This window comes from Pristis pectinata, chromosome 7, assembly GCF_009764475.1.
Source record: "Pristis pectinata isolate sPriPec2 chromosome 7, sPriPec2.1.pri, whole genome shotgun sequence".
NCBI lineage: Eukaryota > Metazoa > Chordata > Chondrichthyes > Rhinopristiformes > Pristidae > Pristis > Pristis pectinata.
This window is the reverse complement of record NC_067411.1, coordinates 82,883,375-82,906,023: the sequence shown is the minus strand read 5'-3', so window position 1 is coordinate 82,906,023 and position 22,649 is coordinate 82,883,375. Positions and strand designations below refer to the sequence as shown.

Genomic DNA, 22,649 nt, shown 5'->3' with positions numbered 1-22,649 from the left:
TATGATGTCAAATAGGGAAAGGAACCAAAAAAGCCCTGGGACTTCATCGAGGAATCTTTGAGGGTGGAAGGCCATGTTGATATAACTACTTAAAAAGCTTCATTAATAAAAGGATAGAATGCAGAAGCTCTTGTATTGACTCAGATTTTACTGCTAACTGCCAGCTGTTTTGCATGGAACTGTTTGAAATTGTAAGTGCTAGTGTGTTTTGGGGAACTCCTGCTTGAATGGGGACATCCCAACTCTACCATGCTGGTTAAGTGATAAATATTGCACGTTCGGGAGAATGTCCTGGAGAACTCAGCTGAGCTTTTGAAATATTGCCACCTGAGAGGGAAAACAGTGCTTTGATTTAATGCCTTTTTTATCTGAGAGCACATTTTGCACTGCCGGAATCCCTCAAAGAAATGACAGTGAAGATTATGTGCTCTATCACCATTAATGTTGTATATTTGCTTAGGTCTTTTATGTAAAATGTCATCAATGTCAGTAGTTCTAGAAACATTCATTTGAGAATGTTAGAATAATTTGAAAAATGAAAGAAAGTAAGTTTTTATGTTGTGATGGCAAGAAAGGTGTTAGAGTATAAATACTTTCTCTTTGCATTACCACGCAGAGAAATATATTTATACCTTCATATGCCCTCCCTCTGCATCTTTATTCCAACCTGATACTTATTGTATTTTTAGAGTTGATGTAACGATCAACCATGATTTAATTGAATAGTGAAACACACTTTAAGGACTGAGTGTCCACACCTGCTCATAGGTTTTGCTAGCTTTTCCAGCTTGGCTTGTAAATTTCTCAGACAATTTTGATTTTTTTGCTTACACTTCAGTCTTCAGACTAATTCTGTTAAAAGAGATTAGATGTAAGCACATTTTTTGTTTCTTTGTGAACAGTGCTTAATGATGTCCTCAAGGTGCCTGTTCTTAACAAATTGATTTAATGGTGAAAATGCCACAGGACCATGGGAGTTTTTAGGAACAGAATATAGATCATGACATTCCAGAAAAGTGTCCCTTTCTATCATTGCACCAAAATTCTCTACCTATATTAAATAATTACTGTTTAATAATTATAATAACTATTTAAAGAATACAGTTACATTTACATACAACAAATTAAGTATTTCCAAGAAAATGCTAAATGACTCTTTAAGCTTTAACAATGTCACATCCATTCTGTGAAGTTTAAATATTACAGCTTTCAATTTTAACCTTATTTAACAGAAACCTACACTTTGTAAGCACTTCTGAAAGGACGGAAGTATACTCAAGTGGAAATTCTGTCTGTTTGGTTTATGACTGTGTGCTTCTTTATGGAAGCTCTACAGATGGTGTCTCGTTAAAAGTGGTTTTAAAAAATGTTTGCAACAGAAAGCCAAAGAATAAGCTGGAATGTTGTGAAATTCTTCAATTCCCATTTCAATATTAGAACACAGTGTGCTGTAACATCAATCATACCTGACAGTGTGGATCTGTTTTTGTTTTCCATATAAAAACAAACTAGCTACAGAGTTTTTAAATCTAGTCTATCTCCAACATCTTTGGCAAGGTGATTATTTACTTACATAGTGAACTGCCCAATCTGAAAATTGTTTTATTCCAGTTTTGTGTGATTAGCAATAAGTAACTAGCTATTTTCACTGATTTATTGTACTGTGTTAACATACTATTCCTTCACAAGGGGTTTCTGATGCCTATTGATATGGAAACAAAGTGTCATTGAGGATTCTTACCAGCAATCCAACTTGAGTGCAGTAAAGGCATCTGAACAAAATTAACAGCATTTACCTATTTAAATACAAGCATGTCTGGGACTTATACACATGCATAGTCACAGACACACTGGCAGGTATGGGTGCCATATCAGTCAATGTCCTCTTGGCTGGACGATCCTTGAGGTCCAGCAGCAGAGCCCAAAATTCCCCTACGTTGGGGAATTGGCTTTTGGATCCTGCGCCAGGTCAGATGTGGTGCAGGATCTGCTTCCCCATTGCTATCAGAGTGGATTGTAGGGCTGTAAAGAAGAAAGTTAAACATAAGGTAAGATCTTTTTATTATTTTGATTTTTATGTTTAAATTATGTTGTTTCAGAAATTCTTATTTTTCTTTTAAATTTTTATTATTCTCTTTATTCTAAACTGTTTTAAAATTTGTTGAGACACTGAGAAACACTTAAGTACCCTTGCAGAGTCAGCAAGCAACAAAGCTGGGATGGAGCTTTGTTCATTGTCAGAGATCTTAGGGGAGGGACTTTGCCATCTCTCAAGCATGCCTCTGGCATCTGGGACGTTTTAGGGCCAACAAAATTGGTCCTCTGATTCTCTACCAGGTTAGTTCAGGCAAGGAGGAGGTCTGCCAGTAGAGATTGCAGGCAACAGCCCTAGGTCAGAAAGATCTAGCTTACTCTCTCCCGAGTTTGCCAACAGTCTAATGTGAATTGAATGCAACAAGTGACAGGTCCCTAAAACTCTACAGTCCATTGTATAGCTCAGTGTTGTCATAATCTTAAATGGGATATGGTAAACCCATGCAATTATCCAATAATTAACACTGGAAATTGGCAGAAATTTTTTTGAAGATTGGCATCTGGCTTATGAAAAAAGCCTTGCCAAATTTAATTTGAGTAACAGATGTGAATAAATTCACTGTACACAAAATGTAGATACTGTCTTAGAAATTTAAGTTTAATGGTATTAAACAAATTCAGTCTCCTAAACATGCAATGGACAGCCAGCACCTTTTTCCCAGGGCGGCAATGGCCAATACTAGAGAACATCTGTTTAAGGTGAGTGGAGGAAAGTTTAGGGGGGATGTCAGAGGTAGGTTTTTTTTACACAGAGAGTGGTGGGTGCCTGGAATGCACTGCTGGGGGCGGGGTGGTGATAGAAGCTGATAAAATAGGAACATTTAAAAGACTCTTAGATAGGCATGTGGATGTAAGAAAAATGGAGGGCTATGGGCTGTGTAGGAGGGAAGGGTTAGATTTATTGTGGAGTAGGTTTATATAGGTCGGCACAACATTATGGGCCAAAGGGCCCATACTGTGCTATACTGTTCTATGTTCTAAATGATGTATAAGTTTGTTACAAACAGGAAAAACTACATTTCCCTTGGTTATGCTAAAATTTAGGAGCTATCAATTTAAATTATGAAAGCTGGAGAGACTCACAATATCTTGGATTGTAGTGCATTTTTTAATGTGAAAATGTAACATCTCGATACAAATTGATACAAATGTAATATTTTTGTTCTGCTTGAAATAAGGTATTGGTGCATGAGAAACTAAAACCTCAAATTTATCTGATGTGGAAATTTTAGAGACTGCATTTATTTCCTGTGCCTGTATCCCAATTATAATAACCTTATTTATCATGAGTTTTTTTTTATTATGCTCCCGTTGCACTGATTGGCTAAGGCTATTGCTCAGCAAATACAGTTCAGAAACCAACAAGGGATCATTAAAAGCTGAATTTTATTTGATAAACATAGAACAGTACAGCACAGGAACAGGCCTTTCGGCCCAGAATGTTGTGCCGAACCAATTACATTAGTAATAAAATGCCCAACTAAACTAATCCCTTCTGCCTACACAATGTCCATATCCAACCATTTCTCTCACATTCATGTGTCTAAGAGCTTCTTGAACACCCCTGTCATATTTGCCTCCACCACCACCCCAGGCAGTGCATTCCAGGCACCCACCAGTCTCTGTGTGTAAAATAAAACTTGCCCCACGCATCTCCTTTGAACTTACCCCCTGGGGAAAAGATACTGGCTGTCTATGTCTCTCATAATCTCATAAACCTCCATCAGATCTCTCCTCAGCCTCTGCCACTCCAGAGGGAACAACCAAAGTTTGTCCAACCTAACCGCATAGCACATGCCCTCTAATCCAGATAGCATCTTGGTAAACCTCTTCTGCACCCTCTCCAAAGCCGCGACATCCTTCCTATAATGGAGCGACCAGAACTGAATGCAGTACTCCAGATGCGGCCTAACTAAAGTTTTATAAAGCTGCAGCGTAACTTTCTGCCTCTTGAACTCAGTGCCTCAACTAATGAAGGCAATTATGCCATATGCTTTCTTTACCGCCCATCAACCTGTGTCGCCACTTTCAGGGAGCAATGGACTTGGACCCTAAGATCCCTCTGCTCATCAACACAATTAAGGTTCATGCCATTAACAGTGTATTGTATCTTTACATTTGATCTCCCAAGGTGCAATACTTCACATTTGGCCGGGTTGAACTCCATCTGCCGTTTCTCCGCGCATATCTGCAACTGATCTATATCCCGCTGTATCCTTTGCCAGTCTTCTATGCTATCCACAATGCCACCGATCTTCGTATCATCTGCAAACTTACTAACCATCCCCCCCCCCCCCCCCCCCCATGTACATTTTCATCCAGGTCATTTATATACATCAGAAACAGCAGAGACCCCAGTACAGATCCCTGAGGAACACCACTAGTCACAGACCTCCAGCTAGAATAAGTCCCATCGACCACTACCCTCTCTTCTATGGGCAAGCCAGTTCTGAATCCAAACGGCCAATTCACCGTGGATCCCATGCATCTTAATCTTCTGGGTGAGCCTCCCATGAGGGACCTTGTTAAACGCCTTACTAAAATCCATGTAGACAACATCCCCAGCTCTACCTTCATCAATCACCCTCATCAAAAAAACTCAATCACGTTAGTAATGCATGACTTGCTCTGCACAAAGCCATGCTGACTGTCCCTAATTAGGCTATGGTTTTCCAAATGCTCATAAATCCTATCCCTAAGAATCCTCTCCAGTAACTTCCCTACCACTGACATGAGGCTCACTGGCCTATAGTTACCAGGATTATCCCTATTTCCCTTCTTGAATAATGGAACATTAGCTACTCACCAGTCCTCCGGGACCTTGTCTGTGGCTAGAGAGGATATGAAGATATTAGTCAAGGCTTCAGCAATCTCATCTCTTGCCTCTCTCAATAACCTGGAGTATATCCCATTGAGCCTTGGGGACTTACCAACCCAAAACTACCTCCTCCTTTATCTTGAAATGCCCTAGCATATTAGCATGCTCCACACTGATCTCCCTATTCTCCATGTTCTTCTCCTTGGTAAATACTGATGTAAAGTACTCATTAAAGACCTCACCCATATCCTCCACTTCCAAGCACATGTTCCCTCCTTTATCCTTGAGTGGTCCTACCCTCTCCCTCGTTATCCTCTTGTTCTTGATGTATATATAGAATGCCTTGGGATTCTTTTTAATCCTACTTGCCAAGGACTTCTCACGGCCCCTCCTGGCTTTCCTAATTCCCTTCTTGAGTTCCTTTCTGGCTTTATAATCTTCAAGTGTTCTGCTTGATCCTGGCTTCCTAAATTTTACATACTTTTCCTTTTACTTCTTGATTAAATTCACCACCTCTTTTGACATCCAAGGTTCCCTTACCTTGCCATCCTTATTATTCCTTCTTACTGGAACATACCTGTCCTGTCCTCTGTGCAGATAAACACTTTAAACACCCTCCACATGTCAGATGAGGACTTACTCAAAAACAGGTGTTCCCAATTAATTCTCCCAAGTTCCTGCCTAATGATCTTGTAATTTGCCCTGCTCCAATTTAATATTCTCCTGCAAGGTCCATTCTTATCCTTATCTATAGCTGCCTTAGAACTTAAGGAGTTATGGTCACTGTTCCCTAACTGTTCTCCCACTGAAAGGTCGGTCACCTGACCAGGCTCCTTGATAACTGTCTGCTGGAAGAACTCAGCAGGTTGAGCAGCATCTGTGGGAGGAAAGGAATTGTCAAAGTTTCGGGTCGAAACCCAGCATCAGGACTGAGAGTGGAGAGGGAGATGGCCAGTGTAAAGGGGAGGGGAGATAGGAGTCAGAGGTGATTGGTGGAATGAGGAGGGGTGGAAGATGACAGGCAGGTTGTGCTGGGGGGGATGAAGTTGGGAGACCGAGGCAGGTGTCCATTGAAATAGCTAATTACAGAGGTGGTAGATATTAATGCTTCAGCAATAGATTGGTGGACATGAATAATTCTTTGGAGGTGGAAGTAGATGGTCTTTATGATGTGGGGAATAAAATTTCAGAAACACTGTTCCAGGACAAATGAGGCACTAACACTTGTGTCTTCAGTAAATCACTGGAAACTGAACATCATTCCAAGAGGCAAGATGTAGATAAGAAGCAAGAAAGGGTCCAGGATATTTGTACCTGAGGACTTCTCAGATTAATAATATATGGTTGGGAAACCACACCATTGGTGGAGATACTGGGGGACATAAGAACATAAGAAATGAAGAGAAGTAAGCCATTTGGTCCCTCATATCTGCTCCATCATTCAGTAATATGATGGCTGATCCTTCACTGCAGCGTCACTTTCTTAACCCCATGTCCCTTGATTCCCTTAATACCCATTAACCTCTATCTTAAATATTCTCAGTGACTGAGCTTCCACAACACTGTTGGGTAGAAGGCTCAAAAGATTCACCGTTGTCTGGGGAAATTTCTAATCAATTCATTTCTAAATGGTGACCCCTTATTTTGAGATTGTGCAGCTGATTCTAGACATCCAAACCAGGGGAAACATCAGCACTGCTTCTACCCTGTCAAGTCCCTAAGAATTTTGTATGCTTCAGTGAGGTCATCTTATTTTGTTAAATGATAGTCCCACTGAGTTGGATATTAGAGGGAAATGATCAGTGTTGCCAAAGACACAGCCATATCATATGATCAGCGAAACCAAATACTATCAGATCTATATTGCTTTGCTTGAGGGGGCAGAGATGAAAAAGAATGATCAGGTCATGTACTACTCTGGGTTTTGTTGGTGACAGATTTGAGTTTGTCAGTGACCAAGACCATATGAGTAGAGACAGTGAGAGATAATCACTCTCCCAGTCTTGCCAATGGTGGGTATACTGAAATAATAAATCCTGCATTATATCAGGTTGTGGATGAAAAGAGCCAGTTACCTGGATGAACCATGTCAGGAGCAACAAACTTACTTTAGAGTTTCCTTTCTGATGTTGGTGAATATGAATTTCTTAACAAATAATACAGTATTCACAATTTTTCTATATTTTACAAAAAAGATCTGCCTCTTGGTGTGGAGAAGTATGTAAAAAAGAACACTTTCTGTTACATATTTATTTGTCTGTGAAAATCTGAATCAGTATAACTTTAATGTGGACAATAAAATTATTTCTCCAGATGGTGTTTTTTGTTCTTTGGGTGCAAAAAGAAAAAAAATGACAAGCACATCGTAAATCACGGTTAAGCTCAGCTGGAGTATTGTGACCAATTCCAAGCACCATAATTCAGGAGAGATGTCAAACTCTTAGTCAGGGTGCAATAATGATTTATCAGAATGCTACCAATATAAGACACTTCAGTCATGTGGAAAGACTAGAAAAGCTGGGGGTTTCTCCTGAGAGTAAAGAACTCTAGAGAGATTTAATGGAGCTACTCAAAAAGCTGAGAAAGTTTTTTTTTATAGAGCAATGAGAAAGAATACTTTTGGTATCAGAGTCAGGAGCCAGGACACAGAATTAAGATTAGCAAATAATCCAGGGGATACAGGGAGGTTCTCATTTTCTGCAACAATTTTTTGATGTGGAGCGTGCTAGCTAAAAAATTGGTAGAAGCAAACTTGTAACATACTAAAAGGAACTGACTCAGTAGTTCAAAGGGAGAAATTTGCAAGACAATGAGGAAAACACAGGGAAGTGAAATTATTTGGATAACCCTTTCAAAACTCCAGCATGAATACAAACAAATGTTCTCTTCCTTTGCTATGTGGTTCTGTGATAATGACATCAATGAAATCCAGAGGAGGAATATATCTGAGTATAAAAGCAGGTGTAGGCCATTTAACCTATGAAGACTTGTACAATGAATTAATTCATATTCTCTGCCTTTGATTACCTCCCATTCTTAAATTTAACTTGAATGATTGGACTAGCACCAACTGTCATTTGCAAAAGAATGTTCCAAATTTCTGTAACACTTCGCATGTAGAAATGTGGCCTGACCTCATTCTTGAACACCTTGACTCTAATTTTTATGTCCTTGGTCCTAGATTCCCTAATTTTCTCTCCTATTAGTTTCACATAGTATTTGAAAACTTTACTACATTAAATCCATTTGCTATTGTTTTGCACATTTACTTACTCTATTAATATATCTTTGCAATTTATGTGTCATAGTCTGACCATATATATATATATATATATCAAAAAAAGGCAAAGGAAAGCAGGCGAAAATGGCCAGTTTTCATACAAAGAGAAAGAAGTGGCAAGTTATCTGAAGTTGGAGAATATTGAGCCCTGCAGGCCATAACATGCTCAGACAGAAGATGAGCTGTAGTCCCCTTAATTTGCATTGGGCCTTATGAGGCCACAAACAAGAGTTCAGAGTTGAATTGCGAATTAAAGTGGCAGGCAACCAGGAACTCGAGTCACTCCTGCAGATTGAACGTAAATGCTCTGCAAAGTGACCACCCAATCTGCATTTGGTTTCTCTGGTGTAGAGGAAGCCACATTGTGAATATTGCAGTACAATAAATTGGAAGGAGTACAATTGGATTGCTGCTTCATCTGGAAAGACTATTTGGGTCGCTGGATGGTGGGAGGGGAAGAGGTGAAAGGGCAGGTGTTGCATCTCCTGCAGTTGTGTAGGAACGTGTCAAATGATGGGGAGTGGTAGAGTGAACTAGGGAGTAGTGAACGTAATGAACCCTTTGCAACACTTAAAAGGGAAAATACGTGTCTTGTGGAATCTTGTTGGAGCTGGCAGAAATTATGAAGAATAGTCCACTTAATGCAGAGGCTGAATGGAATGCAATGTGAGGACTAAGGGAACTCTGTTTTTGCTCTGTTTAGGTGTGGGAAATAGATGAGATGCAAACTAGGTCAGGATGATTTTACAGATTTCTTGTCAGAGCAGGTATAAAATTAAAATATGAATTGAACCTAACCTGACTACGGTCAATCCAAATTCAGTTGGAACCCAATGCATACATTTGGGTAGCCAAGGTCTGCAGTAGTGCCATACATTGAGAAAAATGCTTCCTGTGCTGCCTATAATCCCCTGGCTATTTTCAGGCCTTTCATATCACACGGTACTAAACCATTGTGAAAAGCTAGAGGGCATGATGCATCCTAAGTTTGAGAACTTGCAATATATTTGGATGCCCAACCCAGCCAGAACCCACTAATGTTGTCGGAAGAGTAAGTATGCAGACACCAGACTACAGGGAATGAATGAGTCGGATTCCTCAAGGAAACAACAGAGACCGTTTATGTGAAGAATTTATGAGAAAATTTGTTTGGTAATTTAGGAGTGAACAGTTGAATGCCATTAGTTTTTAAAACTAGGTGTAAATAATATTTTAAATTAGTGGACAGAGTAAAAGTACTTGCAAATATGAGGTGAAGCAATTGACATCAGTCGAGCACTTAGCAACCTGGCAGGTGAAATATTAAATTATATTTAATATTAAATGTAAAGAATTGCCTATTAGTACTAAAAATAATAACTGTGGTTTCCTATTGGGGACTGTATCATTAAGTGCAGACGGAAAAAGGTTTGCCTGTGTGAGTGGACCAGACATTGAAAGTGTTGTTGAACTGTATAGCAGCAGTTGCCAAGACAAACAAAACGTTGGAGTGCATGTAGGTCCACTGAGCATTGAGTCCAAGAAACAGCAAATTGTTAAGCAGTTTTCAGCTGAGTGCTAAACTGTGTTTACAAGTTCATTACATTGAAAATAACCTGCAAACAAAAACATAGCAAAACACTGAGAAAAGAAGGCAGAGCGGTGACCTAATAGAGAGCTTTTAAATTATGGAAAGTTTTTATAGAGTGGCTGCAGACAGAGTTTCAATTGTGGGGAAGAGCATACCTAGAAAATGTCAACATGAGATAACAAATATGTCAATAGAAACTCCTTTATCCAAAGAGTGGTAAGAATGTGGAACTTGTTACCACAGGGTGTGGTTGAAGTGAATAATATTGATGTACATGATGGAAGATTGGATGAGCATATGTGAGAGAAGTGAATAGAGGATTACACTAACAGATTTAGATGGAAGAAAGACGGGGAAGCTTGAGCGAAGTATAAATGCTGGCATAGACTACTTTTGCCCGGTTGACTTGTTTCAATGCCTGTAAACCCATTTATCATTACAGAAGTTACTGTCTATAACTCTGAACACCTGATCATTCCAGACTTGATTTGAAGAGCAAAAAGAGCATAACTGTTTCCTTTATCTTAACTGATATACTTTTAGAGTGATAGAGTCTTACAGCACAGAAACAGTCCCTTCTACCATTTAGTCCCTGACAAGCCATCAAGCACTCACTCACATTCATCCTGAACGAATCAAATTTTATTCTCCCATGTTTCCATAAACTCTTCCCAGATTCTACCACTAACCTACGCAATAGGGGCAATTTACAGTGGCCAATTAATTTACCAACCGGCATGTCTTTGGGATATGGGAGGAAAAAAGGAACCCTGGAGGAACATCATGGGCACTGTGCTGTAATGTTCTATGTTCTATGTTCTATGAAACCCACATGGTCATAGGGAGAATGTGCAGACTCCACACAAGCAGTGCCACTTACTTCTACACTGCGTACTTAGAATTCGATGTTGAGAAAGTAAGGTGTTTCACATTGCAGGGATGTCAATATAAAATACATATGTGGCCTAGTATTGTTAATATTAAGCAATACTATACTCAGCAAATTTTATTCTGGCTGTTGATATTGATCTTTTTCTTACAACCTGCTTCACCATGTTCAGTGCTTCTGTTACAGGTTTCAATATAACTGGAATGTTTAAAAATATACACTTCTGATCACAGAACTATGCATTTTTGGGGGGAAGGGTAACAGTTATTTTGTGAATTCATGAAAAGTTGCTCTGAAACAATGATTATCAGAAACAAGACTTTTGTGCCTGTTTTAGGGAGGGTGAGGGAATCCTTGAATTCTGGGCTCAACTCAAAGTATGTTGTTTTTTGTACTCTTAAACACAAAGATAACAGCAGGTGATTAAATACAATTTCAGTAGTTACAATTGCATAGTTTAGTTCAATATTTTGGGTGTGGACAAAATGGTTTCATAGAATTACATATTTACAATGCGAGCACATCTTAATTGACAAGACCATCAAACACATTTGTTGAGATAAACTAGTTCACATCGATACTCTGAAAGCTACTTAGGGCAAAAAAGACACTCAAAATTATTATTGAGAAGACTGATTCTCTAAGTGCACAAATACCCCAGTTACTGATTGACAGAACAAATGTGCCTGTCGTCATGTTTGATGTGCTAAATAGCAAAATAGGCAGCCTGGAACTTGATGCAGAATATCTTAACTCAGGATGCTTGCTTTGATGTAGTCCAATTAACATGGTTCTGTTGTCTGTGTGTCTGGCCAATGCAAATGAGAATGTCTCATCATGTCAGTTTCCAAACCAGTATCTCTTAAGTGGCCTCCCACTGTGAGCCAGCAGCCTGCTCTCTTCATAAGCAATGTTTATTTACACAGTTGCCTGGAATTTCAAGACATATTACTGCTTGTTACATTCAAAGACTGGTTCCTGTTTGTACTAATGGCTACTACTCCATAACTCCTAATCATAGCTGCTCCCCCTAACACTCCTGACTCGTGCCTTGTGGATAACGGAAAGGACTTGAGTTGCCAAGAGGTGACTCATTCACCACAAGATAGCCAACCTCTGATGTGCGTTTGTAGCCACGGTATTTATGTAGGTGAAGCTGTTGACTTCCTAGTCAATAGTGACCCCCCAGGATATTAATGGTGGGGACTTGGCAGTGGTACTGCAATTGATGTCAAGGGTAGGTGGTTGGAGATTTTATTGCGGTGCAAACTTTACTTGCCACTTATAAGCCCATGTCTGAATGTGTATAGGTCTTGCTGCATGCAGGCATGGGTGGCTTCATTGGCTGAGGAGTTGCAAATCCTCAATGGCATCATCGTACAGAGAGTCAGCTGTTATAAGTTCTTGGGAATACATATAGCAGACGACCTGTCCTGGTCAACTAACACCTCTTCCCTCGCCAAGAAGGCACAGCAGGGTCTCCACTTTTTACGGTGGCTGAAAAGAGCAAACCTGCCCTCCCCCACCCTCACTACGTTCTACAGGGGTACCATTGAGAGTGTCCTGACTAGTTGCATCTCTGCCTGGTACGGTAACTGTAACATCTCTGACCATAAGTCTTTGCAGAGAATTGCGAGTACAGCGAAAAAGATCATTGGAGTACCTCTTCTCTCCATTTCGGATATTTACAATACACGATGCACACGTAAGGTTTATAGAATTATAGATGACCCTTCTTATCCCTCCCACGACCTATTTGTCCCACTGCCGTTTAGCAAGAGGTACTGGAGCATCCGGGCCAGAACTACTAGATTGCACAACAGTTTTCTCCCCCAGGCTGTCAGGCTCCTGAATACCCTGGTAGACAAATGCCGCATCAAACTGGTTTGCACAACTGCGTTTAAGAACTTTGGCTGCTGCTGAACATGTTTATACAATGAGTACAACACACTGAGCTTGTATTTCTCTTGTCCAACTCGGTTTTGCACTAACTCTACACTAAATTTGTATTTTGTATATACTTTTTTTTATACTATTTGTACTTGCACTATTTTTTTTTGATTTTTTTTGTTTTTTGTTTGTGTTTATTGTATGTCTTCTGTTCTATATATGTCCTCTGTTGTGTGAGTCTGGGGGAAATGACATTTCATTCCACCATGTGTTTTTATAGCATGGATGAATGACAATAAAGTAACTTGAACTTGAACAAATCGAACATTGTGCTATCATCAGCAAATGTCCCTACTTCTGGGTCTAATGGAAGGAAGATCATTGATGAAGGAACTGAGGATAGTAAGGTCTAGGACACTACCCTGAGGAACTCCTACAGTAATGTCCTGGGGCTGAGCTGATTGACCTCCAACAACAGCCATCTGACACAGTGTGAAGTATAACTTCAACCACTGGAATGTTGTTTTCCCCTTGATGCCCATTTTCACTGTGAAAGAAAATACTGCGGTCTGTTCAAATTAGAACATAGTGAATTGGGCTGTAATTTATCCAGCACAAATCATGTATGTGAATGATGGTAATTCTGCTAGTTCTTTGTAATATTGAGTAACATCCAATTCAATATAAGCTCTCTGTCTCTGGTAAGATAACTTCTCCACAGTAGATCAAAGGCATCCACTGTATTGTCAATGGGCCATGTACAGCCAGGTAATCTGTCCTCTAAAGCCCAAGCAAATCAACGCTGTTTCTACACATTTCTCACATTCTGTTTTTTGCTGTTGGAGTTCTTTAGGGCTATTCTTTGTATTGTTGACTCATAATAATCAAAAATATCAGGCAAGACATCAATATAGTTAGATATTCATAATTTTTGGAGACAAATTAATAGCATGTTGTTTTGAACGCTGTTGTTTCTCTGTGTACATAAAAGCAATGAACGAAGTCAAGAAGTTCAGGCAGTCCTGCTGTGGATTGTAAAATGTAAACAGTAGTCAGGTTCATCTTTTTATTACTAGTATAGACAGGTATATCTTAAATGCTAGGAGTTGAGCAGACTGCTATTTAGAAATGCAGACAGCAAGGCTGACACATGATGAATCATGGTTTAATCCTTGGTACCGTAACAAGGTCAGTTACTCAAGATGTTTTAACAGTAATTTGGTATTATTTCTATGATGTTATTGGCTAGTGATTACATTTACTTACAGCTTCAAGTGAGACATCCTTGGTATGATTATGACCAGGTTGTGGCAGTCTGGGTGAGGCCTACAGACAGTAGTTCTCATTTAACATACCGAATATAATGCATCCAGTGAAACCCATCATACTATTCATGCCATGATTATTTAAAGTCAAATACAAAGAACAGACATGTAGAGTATTTTCACATCCTTGAGATATCCCATAGCCAAGAAATTACTTGAAGCTTGGCCACATATTTTGTAACCAGTCACAGCAAGAAACTTGTCCTCTGAAGTTTCACAAACAGCAAAATGAGCCAGAGTTAATGGCAGAAAAATTCTTATTATTTCCTAGTGCTAAATTATCAACACCAAACACACCAGATTTGTGGATCTGACTGGTTGTACTCACCTGCACATTCGATTGTTTTAAAATCAAGGGAACTAATGTGCAGAAGTGAGTACATCCCACAAGGGACAATCATGTTTGTATTTAATGGCAGAGAGGAATTTTCTCCTATTATGTTTTAGTATCTGTGCATTGGCCATGAAATAGGGTGTACTCTCTGATCTTCAAAAATATGTCATAACATCTTTTTGCTTCCCCTGAGCAGGCAAGTGGGGCTCTGTCTTCAAATTTTATCCTAGAATTTAAATTGCACAATGCCTTTTATTTATGCTATTGTATGAAATTATATTAAAAATAAACCTCGCCACTAATCATGATTCATTATTCATGATTCATTAACATCAAACATCTAAACTTCACTGCATGTGAGTTCTGCAGTTACCTCTGATCATCTCCACAATTGACTCTCCCCTCCTGGCCAATTTCTCCTCACTCACCCACCCACTACTCCATCATCTCTCTATCCGATGCCAAAACCAACACCCCTCCGCTCCCCAACAACCCTTCCTCACTCACCTCAGCTGATTCCCCTGACCAGACCCTTAAGAGGATATTGTTATCTATATTCCTGTGTGTACCCACAGAATCTTATATTGGAAAACTTGCAGAGTTCCAATGTATGTTATCAATTGTCAATGTCTGATTGTAATGCTGTTTATGATGTTACTTTTGCTTAAGATGCAGGTTTTAACAGATGCAGATTTTCTTGAATTACCGCACTGAGCAAACATAATTTTAGTCAGATCCGCAAGTGGTTATAAACCCAGTGTCTGCGGTGTTGCATCAGACCTGACAGTTGCTAATTTTAAATACTAATATAGTTTAAGAAAAAAACTTTGTGTGTTTAGGTTGTGTATTTTTCCACAGTAACAAATTCCTTAAAATATTACATACAATGGAAATAGTGTCTGGAATATTTGTTTCTCTGGTTCAATATGATGTTTGTTGAATGTACAGTTGTAAATGGATTTGAAGCCTTTCGTTCAATTAGGATGCATAGTAATTCTTTGTTAACTCCAATGTGCTTGAAGGCTACTTATTGATAAAGAATATGGTTTTCAAAATCGTATTACACCAATTTAGGTAAGGTGAAAAACGATAAATTGCTCATTCTTTCCAAAGGTACTGTAAGGTGTTCAGTTGATTACTTGCTTTCGAAAGATCAGGTATTAAGCAATGCATCAGCTGTAGCACACGAACTGACCATACTGAGTATAGTTTCTGAGCAGTGCAAGTTCTAAGATGGAAGCAGCAGTTTTAAAGGCATGTTCCACAGGCCCTGGGAAATTATTTGTCAATAGTAGGAAGTATTTTTCACCCCAAACTCAGCACAAAAAAAAAGTATTGAGCAATTGAACTGACCTTCATTTTACTGATTTAATTCTTGCTGGGGTTAATGGAGATAAGGAGCAATGAAGGGGGCAGGAAAACGCAGAAGATGTTGTGTTCTGCCCCACTGCCCAAGAAACTAGCATGCATTAAGACAAACGTCAAAACCATCCTGCCATTTCTCATCTTAAATCTCTCTACTCTGGATTTTTTATGATGATGATGGATTCTTTGATTCTGTAGACTTTTTGTTCATGATCCCTCGTGCTCAAGTAAACCTAATTCTTCATTACTGAACCTGCACTTTATTGAAATCAAAATGCCTAAAAATTTTGGATTTGACCCAGATTAAAGCTCAGCACAAGAATATTAACTACACTTCAAGTATAATTACATTTTATTGTACTTAATTTAAGACATCCAATTCTTTAAAGAATATTTAAATGAGATATACTGATAATGAATTCAAATTGAAATTGGTGGAGTGTCCTGTAGGTAAGCACACAGTACAAAGTTTCCAGTGCATAACATAGAAAAATGCAAAGGTTCATGGAGTGGAATGAAATAACAAACTTTTAAGTGAAAGCACAACCTGCCCAGAATTTGTGGTCAGAGATGAGCCACCCATGCACACAGCTGACCTGTGAAGAAAGAAGATGCATTCTATGTGTAGATGTGTAGAGCGTGATTTGCTGGAAGACACTGGCTACATCTTTTGCTTGTAAATCTTTTGCATGAGAGTTGGGGGCGGTGGGGGAGTGGAGGCAGAACAAGCTCACGCTCACAAAAGTGCTAATTTGGCGGCACAGCAGCGTAGTGGTTAGAGTAACGCTATTACAGCGCCAGTGATCGTGGTTCAATTCCCGCTGCTGACTGTAAGGAGTTGTACGTTCTCCCTGTGACTGCATGGATTTCCTCCGGGTGCTCCGGTTTCCTCCCACATTCCAGAGACGTACGGGTTAGTAGGTTAACATGGGTGTAATTGGGAGGCGTGGGCTCATTGGGCTGAAAGGGCCTGTTACTGTGCTGTATAAATAAAGTTTAAAAAAACATTAGCAGCTGGCTAATCATTCAGACGCATTCGATATCATTCCAAACCATTAAAAATGATTCCATTTAGACCATTGAAAAGCAAAAATGCCCAAATACTCAAATAAACAAGCAATTAAAGGTAAATTAATATGTAATTTAATCCTATTTTCTTCCATCGAATCATTGGGGAAGGGTCCCAGTTATTCCGTGGAGTCTAACATTGGAACTTAGTTGTCATTGGACCATAATTACCAGTAAACAGCAAGCAATAAGTTTGAGGCATCTGCACTTATCATGAACTAAATGGCAATTAATTGAGGAAATTCCCCTCAGAATCTGGCCCAATGTTTTAAGGTCTATCAGCATAATTTGTGAACTGTCCAGATTTGCCTAAATTTGAAAAGACACAACAGAAATGGAATTTATTGTTGTTGTTGTTGAACCATGCAATTTTAAGGTTCTCACTCAACCAAATGCAATTATTCCCTGGTATGTAATCATAGCAAGCCATATAGCTTCTTACTTGGTGCTTAAATGAGCGAAGTATATTCCATGCTCTTGTGAGAGGACAATGGAAATTTCCTTGGCATTCACTTCCACTCAATGTAGGCTTAATTGGATAGAAATGGAATAGATTGATCCGGGCCTAATGCAGGCAAATGAGATTAGCATAGATAGATATCATAGTCAGCATGGTCAAGTTGGGCTGAGGAGCCAGTTTCTGTGCTGTACAACTCTGACTCTTGAACACATCTGGTCACTGTATTTCGATTTCTCTTCACTAGGATTATGTGAACTAATCACACAGGCCTCCAGCCATGCTTGTGAATTCTCCTTAACTGCATAACTGTGGGGGGGAAAAGATCTTTGGAAAGATTATCACTTGTATGAGAAGAATCCTGGTTAAAAAAACTATGCAGTCTAATTTTAATACTCTCCTCAATACTCTTATGATTCTTATTAAGTGGAGCTAGCAAGAGCTTAAAGGGCTTTCTAAAGAACATACTTATTCTGGCTGAAAGAAATTGCCCCTCCCATGCTTGCATATAAAGCACAATACCCAATATTTTGTGCAATTACTAGTTCTGGTTTTGCTTTTGAAATAGCACCACTAAATAAATGACCGGGTTATCGAGACATTTTTTTTATCATAACCTGTTTGATGAAATGCTGCATACAGATTAATATTTGCATAACACAGAATGTATTTCAAAATGAATTAATTGGCTCTAAAGCATTTAAAACTATTAAGCATGAAATATGTTTAGTAGATGTGAGTCCATTTTCTCTGTAAAATATTCAGGTTTCACTGACATATGATTATGTAAATATTCTAACAAAGTTTGCTGTGCCAGCATTTGCTTTAACCTTTAGCATTTAGATCTTTTTTATTTTTGTGTGGTAGTTTGCTAAACCAGTGAGCTAAAAATGGCATAGGGGAAACCTGGCATCATTATTCAAATCTAGGTCATTGATATCTATCAAAAAAAGATGTTACAATAGTGACTCCTGGAAGATTGATGACCACTTTCCCACTTATTCACCACTGCTTCCTATCTCATGGATAGTCATTGTATCCATGCTGTTACCTGGACTTTGATTTTTCTAACATCTGTTATTGGGAGAAAAAAATGAGAGGACTTGTATTTAGATAGAATCTTTCATGAGCTCAGGATAGTCCAATATCATTTGGATTCGATGAAGTTCTTTTCAACTGTAGGCACTATTGAAAGTAACTACGTTCCAAAAACAATTAAGTGATAATTACCAAATAATTGTTTTTTGTTAGTATTGTTGGTTGAGGGTTAAAAGTTGCCCAGAACACTATAGAGAGCTCCTCTTTCCTCTCTGAAATTGAGCTAAAGGATCTTATGTAGCCCAGCAATAGCAGAAGAGGTTGATTTAACATCTAAACTAAAAGATGTAGTACAGAAGTGATTTGTTCAAAAATAAAATTAATATTGGTGCACTTTATATAATATTCAACTGAAAAAGTACACTTTCATTTATTTGTTTGTATTATTGATAAGACATCATTGGCAATACTGGCATTTATTATCTATCTTTAACTTACCAAACTGCTATGAGTTGACCATGTTGGTGGGTTTGTTCTATGATACTTTTAACTTTAAGGCCATTTGCTTCCATTAAGAATTGTAACTGTAATACATTGATGCCCTTAAGTTTCAAAAATCAGTCTTAAGAAAGAATGCTGACTTCAATGAGCCAGCATCCTTATTTAGACTTTTGAATGTTTTAACATTGTGAATATGGCATGAAAATTTCAAATGATCACTTCATTGAAATCTTTCTTTTGGCACTGCACAAAATTGTTGTATGAGGCATTCCTTTCGGTGCTTCAGAAGGATCTTGGAAAGTACTGTTTCCATATACGTAGTCAACTCTTGAAGATAGTTCTCTGTGTGAGGCAATCACTGACTAAGCAAAGGCTTTCTTTATGTTGTGTGCTGCAATGAAGAGAGGAGAAGGGAGGTGTTGTTATGAAGGGGCTTTGTCACTAATTACATATGGGTCTCAACTTGTCTGTGCTGCACTGATTAATACCTTCAATATTTACTGTGTATTAATGATTTTCTTTGTTGTTTGAATATGCAGCCTTCCTCCACAACTGAGGAACGAGCAATTGCAAGGATCGCATCACATCCACTTGTGTGCAAAAAAATCGCAGCTATTAAAGGTAAAATAAAGATTACTGAAAAATACAAGTAACGCAGAAAGAAACCTCTTTATTCACAAATTGCACGTGTTGCCACCTATGAAACAAATGTACTCATTCCAGTAATGGTATTATCTGCTCTTTAGAAGTTAAACTTAATGTGTAATCTATAATGGCCACATTAAAAGAAAAAGCAATTTGTTAGCTCAGCACTTAGTTTCATGAATTTGAAGTCATTGACCAGGATTCTGAACTTTCACATTGTACATTGACAATGACAAGACTTATGGGGAGAAGAACCCAAGGTAGAAACTTGAGTTTGGTGTCACAGAATGCTGAAAAGCAGTTTTCTGTTTTTTTTCTTGGCCATGGTTTTCAAAAGGATGAAACAAAATTGCAGTAAGAATTATTTAGGGACTTTTCTCATGTACCTGAGCTGTGCCAGTAGAAACTTTCATATATATCATTATCCAAACTGCAATTGGTGCATGCTCTGTGAAGGGATATTAAAAAAAGAACTTTATTAATTGTATCTGAATGTCATTCCTTGGGTTAATGGAAGTATGTGCTTTACAGCTCACATACTGTAATAAGGAGATTGTGAAATTCTTGTATGTTTCCTACATTGCAACAGTGACTTAATGTGTTGAAAAGCAATTAGGGACCTCTGAAGCATGCCAAAGAAATGTTTCTATTTTTATATATTTTGATTAGCTTTAATCAAAAATCCTAGCTCAGATGGCAGAAAAACAGGCATAATCTGTTTCAATACAGTGTCTGACAATTTAGGAACATGCCCAAATATGCCCTGTAAACAACTGTAATTTGTCTAATCTCTATTGTTTTCCCAATTACCAGCAAAAGAAAAGTGCCCTCTAAACCCAAGTTTGTGATGTCAAGGCAATACTTGATTGTACCTTGCACTGAGGAGCCCCAGCAAAACTGAAGTCAATTAGGTATCAGATAAGGACTCAGACAGTAAGAAAAAGCCTAACTAATTTGCTGATCTTTGCAGCAGTGCCAGCACCCTATCTGCTATCATTATTGTCTTGAGGCAAGAAACTGCTATGTAATTTTTAAATGGTGCGCACTAAGCCATACTAGTGATATTCTTTGCATTAAAGTAGAGATAATTCAGCTTTGCATTCCTTACCTGTACCTTTTCTAGTGATGGTCTTCAGAATGCAGCAGTCAGGGTATTTAGATTAGTTTTGGCATGCTGTTCTCCCTATACCATAGTGCAACAGCAATGTTTGTACCTCCAGAGGAAAAGGTATAGAACATAGATCCTCTATTGCAGTTCAAGGAGGAGGGGGAGAAAGAAGTTAAGAAGAGGAGGAAAGAGATGAGGACGGCTTTGGTAATGTTCCAATAATCTGGCACACTCAGGACTTTGGTGGCAGATTAGCAGATTTTCTGTACTATTGGATGTCATTTCTGTTAGTACCACAATACTCTTTTCATTCGCTTTCTTTAGATGTTATACAGTATGATAAATTTTCCAGTGAACCAAATGAATTGAAAGGAAGTGTGGGAACTAGGCCCCAGTAAGTTTCAAGGGAGTGCAGGAACTGGGGCCCCAGTGAGTGGATAGAGACTGTGTGAACTGGGGCCAGGTGAATGGAAAAGGAATGCATGAATCAGGGCCCAGGTGAATAAAAGAGAGAGGTGGGCCCACTGTGAGTGCAAAGGGAGTGTGGCAAACATTACCTTGTGAGGCAGATGCCAAACCGACAGGATTTCTGAAGGATTATTGGGGTTTTACTGTACTTACTTTACTGCCAAGGTGACTTTATTAATGCAAGATTCTTTTAAGTTACAACAGTGGCTGTTTTTTTAAATGCAATTTGTTAACCCCCTCTTTCTGCTTCTAAACAAAGCACGCATTTCCTGGGAGAGGCAAAAAAAATGATTTACAACAAAGTTTGGGAAATTATTTTGCCCACTGGAGGTGTCATTGTTGTTACAGTGTAGAGAAGGCATTAGTCAGTTTGCATATTACAATTTGCCACCACCAGCAAATTCAGCTAGAAACTAGAATCTTATGCCTCAGAGACAATATTGATACCTACTGAGAGCAGTGAGTACTGTGTCAGAACTTTTTGAATTCAGATTGGATTATTCTCTGCTGTGTATTTTTTTGTGTACTGACAGAAAAATGTTGTTTTATATATTGACATTTCTCACTAACCCTAAACATAAGATGGTGATATGACATGATAAGATGATTCTCCATATAAGTCTCATAAGTGGAGGTGCTTAAAGTACAAACATTTGCTTTAAAGGTAGCAGTGCTTAACAGAGTACAAGCGTCTGCATTGAGGGTAGCAGTGTTTAGCAGAATACAAACATCTGCACTGAGGACAGCAGTGCTTAACATAGTACAGATGTTTGCATTGAGGGTAGCAGTGTTTAGCAGAATACAAACATCTGCACTGAGGACAGCAGTGCTTAGCAGAGTACAAATGTTTGCATTGAGGGTAGCAGTGTTTAGCAGAATACAAACATCTGCATTAAGGGTAGCAGTACTTAACAGTGTACAAATATCTGCACTGATGGTAGCAGTGCTTAACCAAAGTACAAACATCTGCATTTAAGTGCTGAAGTCAGGAAGTCACTGTCTAAGTAACCTTGCTACTGTGGAAATTGTGCTGTAACACCATCACACCAATGGAGTTGGTATTGATACCTAAATAAGGGGAGGATTGCAGTACTTATTCAATATTAACTTATTAAACATGGCAGATAAGGCTAGGACTGTGAAACAACTCTCTGACCATGATAGTTTATTTTTACAAATGTCAAGTATCTATCCTTCAGAAGTTTGTGTTGGAGGTTTCAAAAATAACTCTTTCTGGCTGTCTCTTTTATCCCTCAGTTCTAGCTTTCTTTCCCAAGGTTTATTTCACTTTCATAATTTGATTTTAAACTAACTTATGTTCCTTAATTAGACATCAGATGTTCCAGTGAGAATGCTTAAACCTGATTGGTTCAAGAGACTCACTGTTGCTTACTGTTGCTTCCAGATGCCACAAATCTCATATCGAGGACATCATGCTGTACAATCGCAAGGCTTCATTAATAGCTCACCAAAAGCTTTTGGCAAACTATTGGTAAAATGAACCACACACATTATTTCTTGGACACTAACTGCAAAATACAAGGCATTCATTTTATTTTTTATGAGAGAAGCAAAGTCATTCTTTGAAAAATAGGTTTTGCTAACAAAGCAATTAATGAAAAACTTTGTAGATCACTGATTTGCAATTTTGGACAGTTTTCACACTGGTTGCTGTCACGAGTCAAATGGTCTCCCTTGTGTAATATCAGTTTCAGTAAGAACATATAATAGCACAGGAAGCACTTTGATCATAAAAGTATGGAACAGTATTTTTGTAGCAACAAAGGAAGGACATTTTT

At 38.6% G+C, this 22,649-nt stretch overlaps 1 protein-coding gene across 2 annotated transcripts in view; it reads left to right on the top strand.

The window, feature by feature from the left end:
- Positions 1 to 22,649, top strand: part of srfbp1 (serum response factor binding protein 1) — a 146,338-nt gene that overhangs the window by 116,506 nt on the left and 7,183 nt on the right. For both annotated transcript variants that reach the window (XM_052019875.1, XM_052019876.1), the window contains one exon: positions 19,169 to 19,250. In XM_052019875.1, the coding sequence (XP_051875835.1) occupies positions 19,169 to 19,250 (82 nt within the window). The remainder of the gene's footprint in view (positions 1 to 19,168; positions 19,251 to 22,649) is intronic.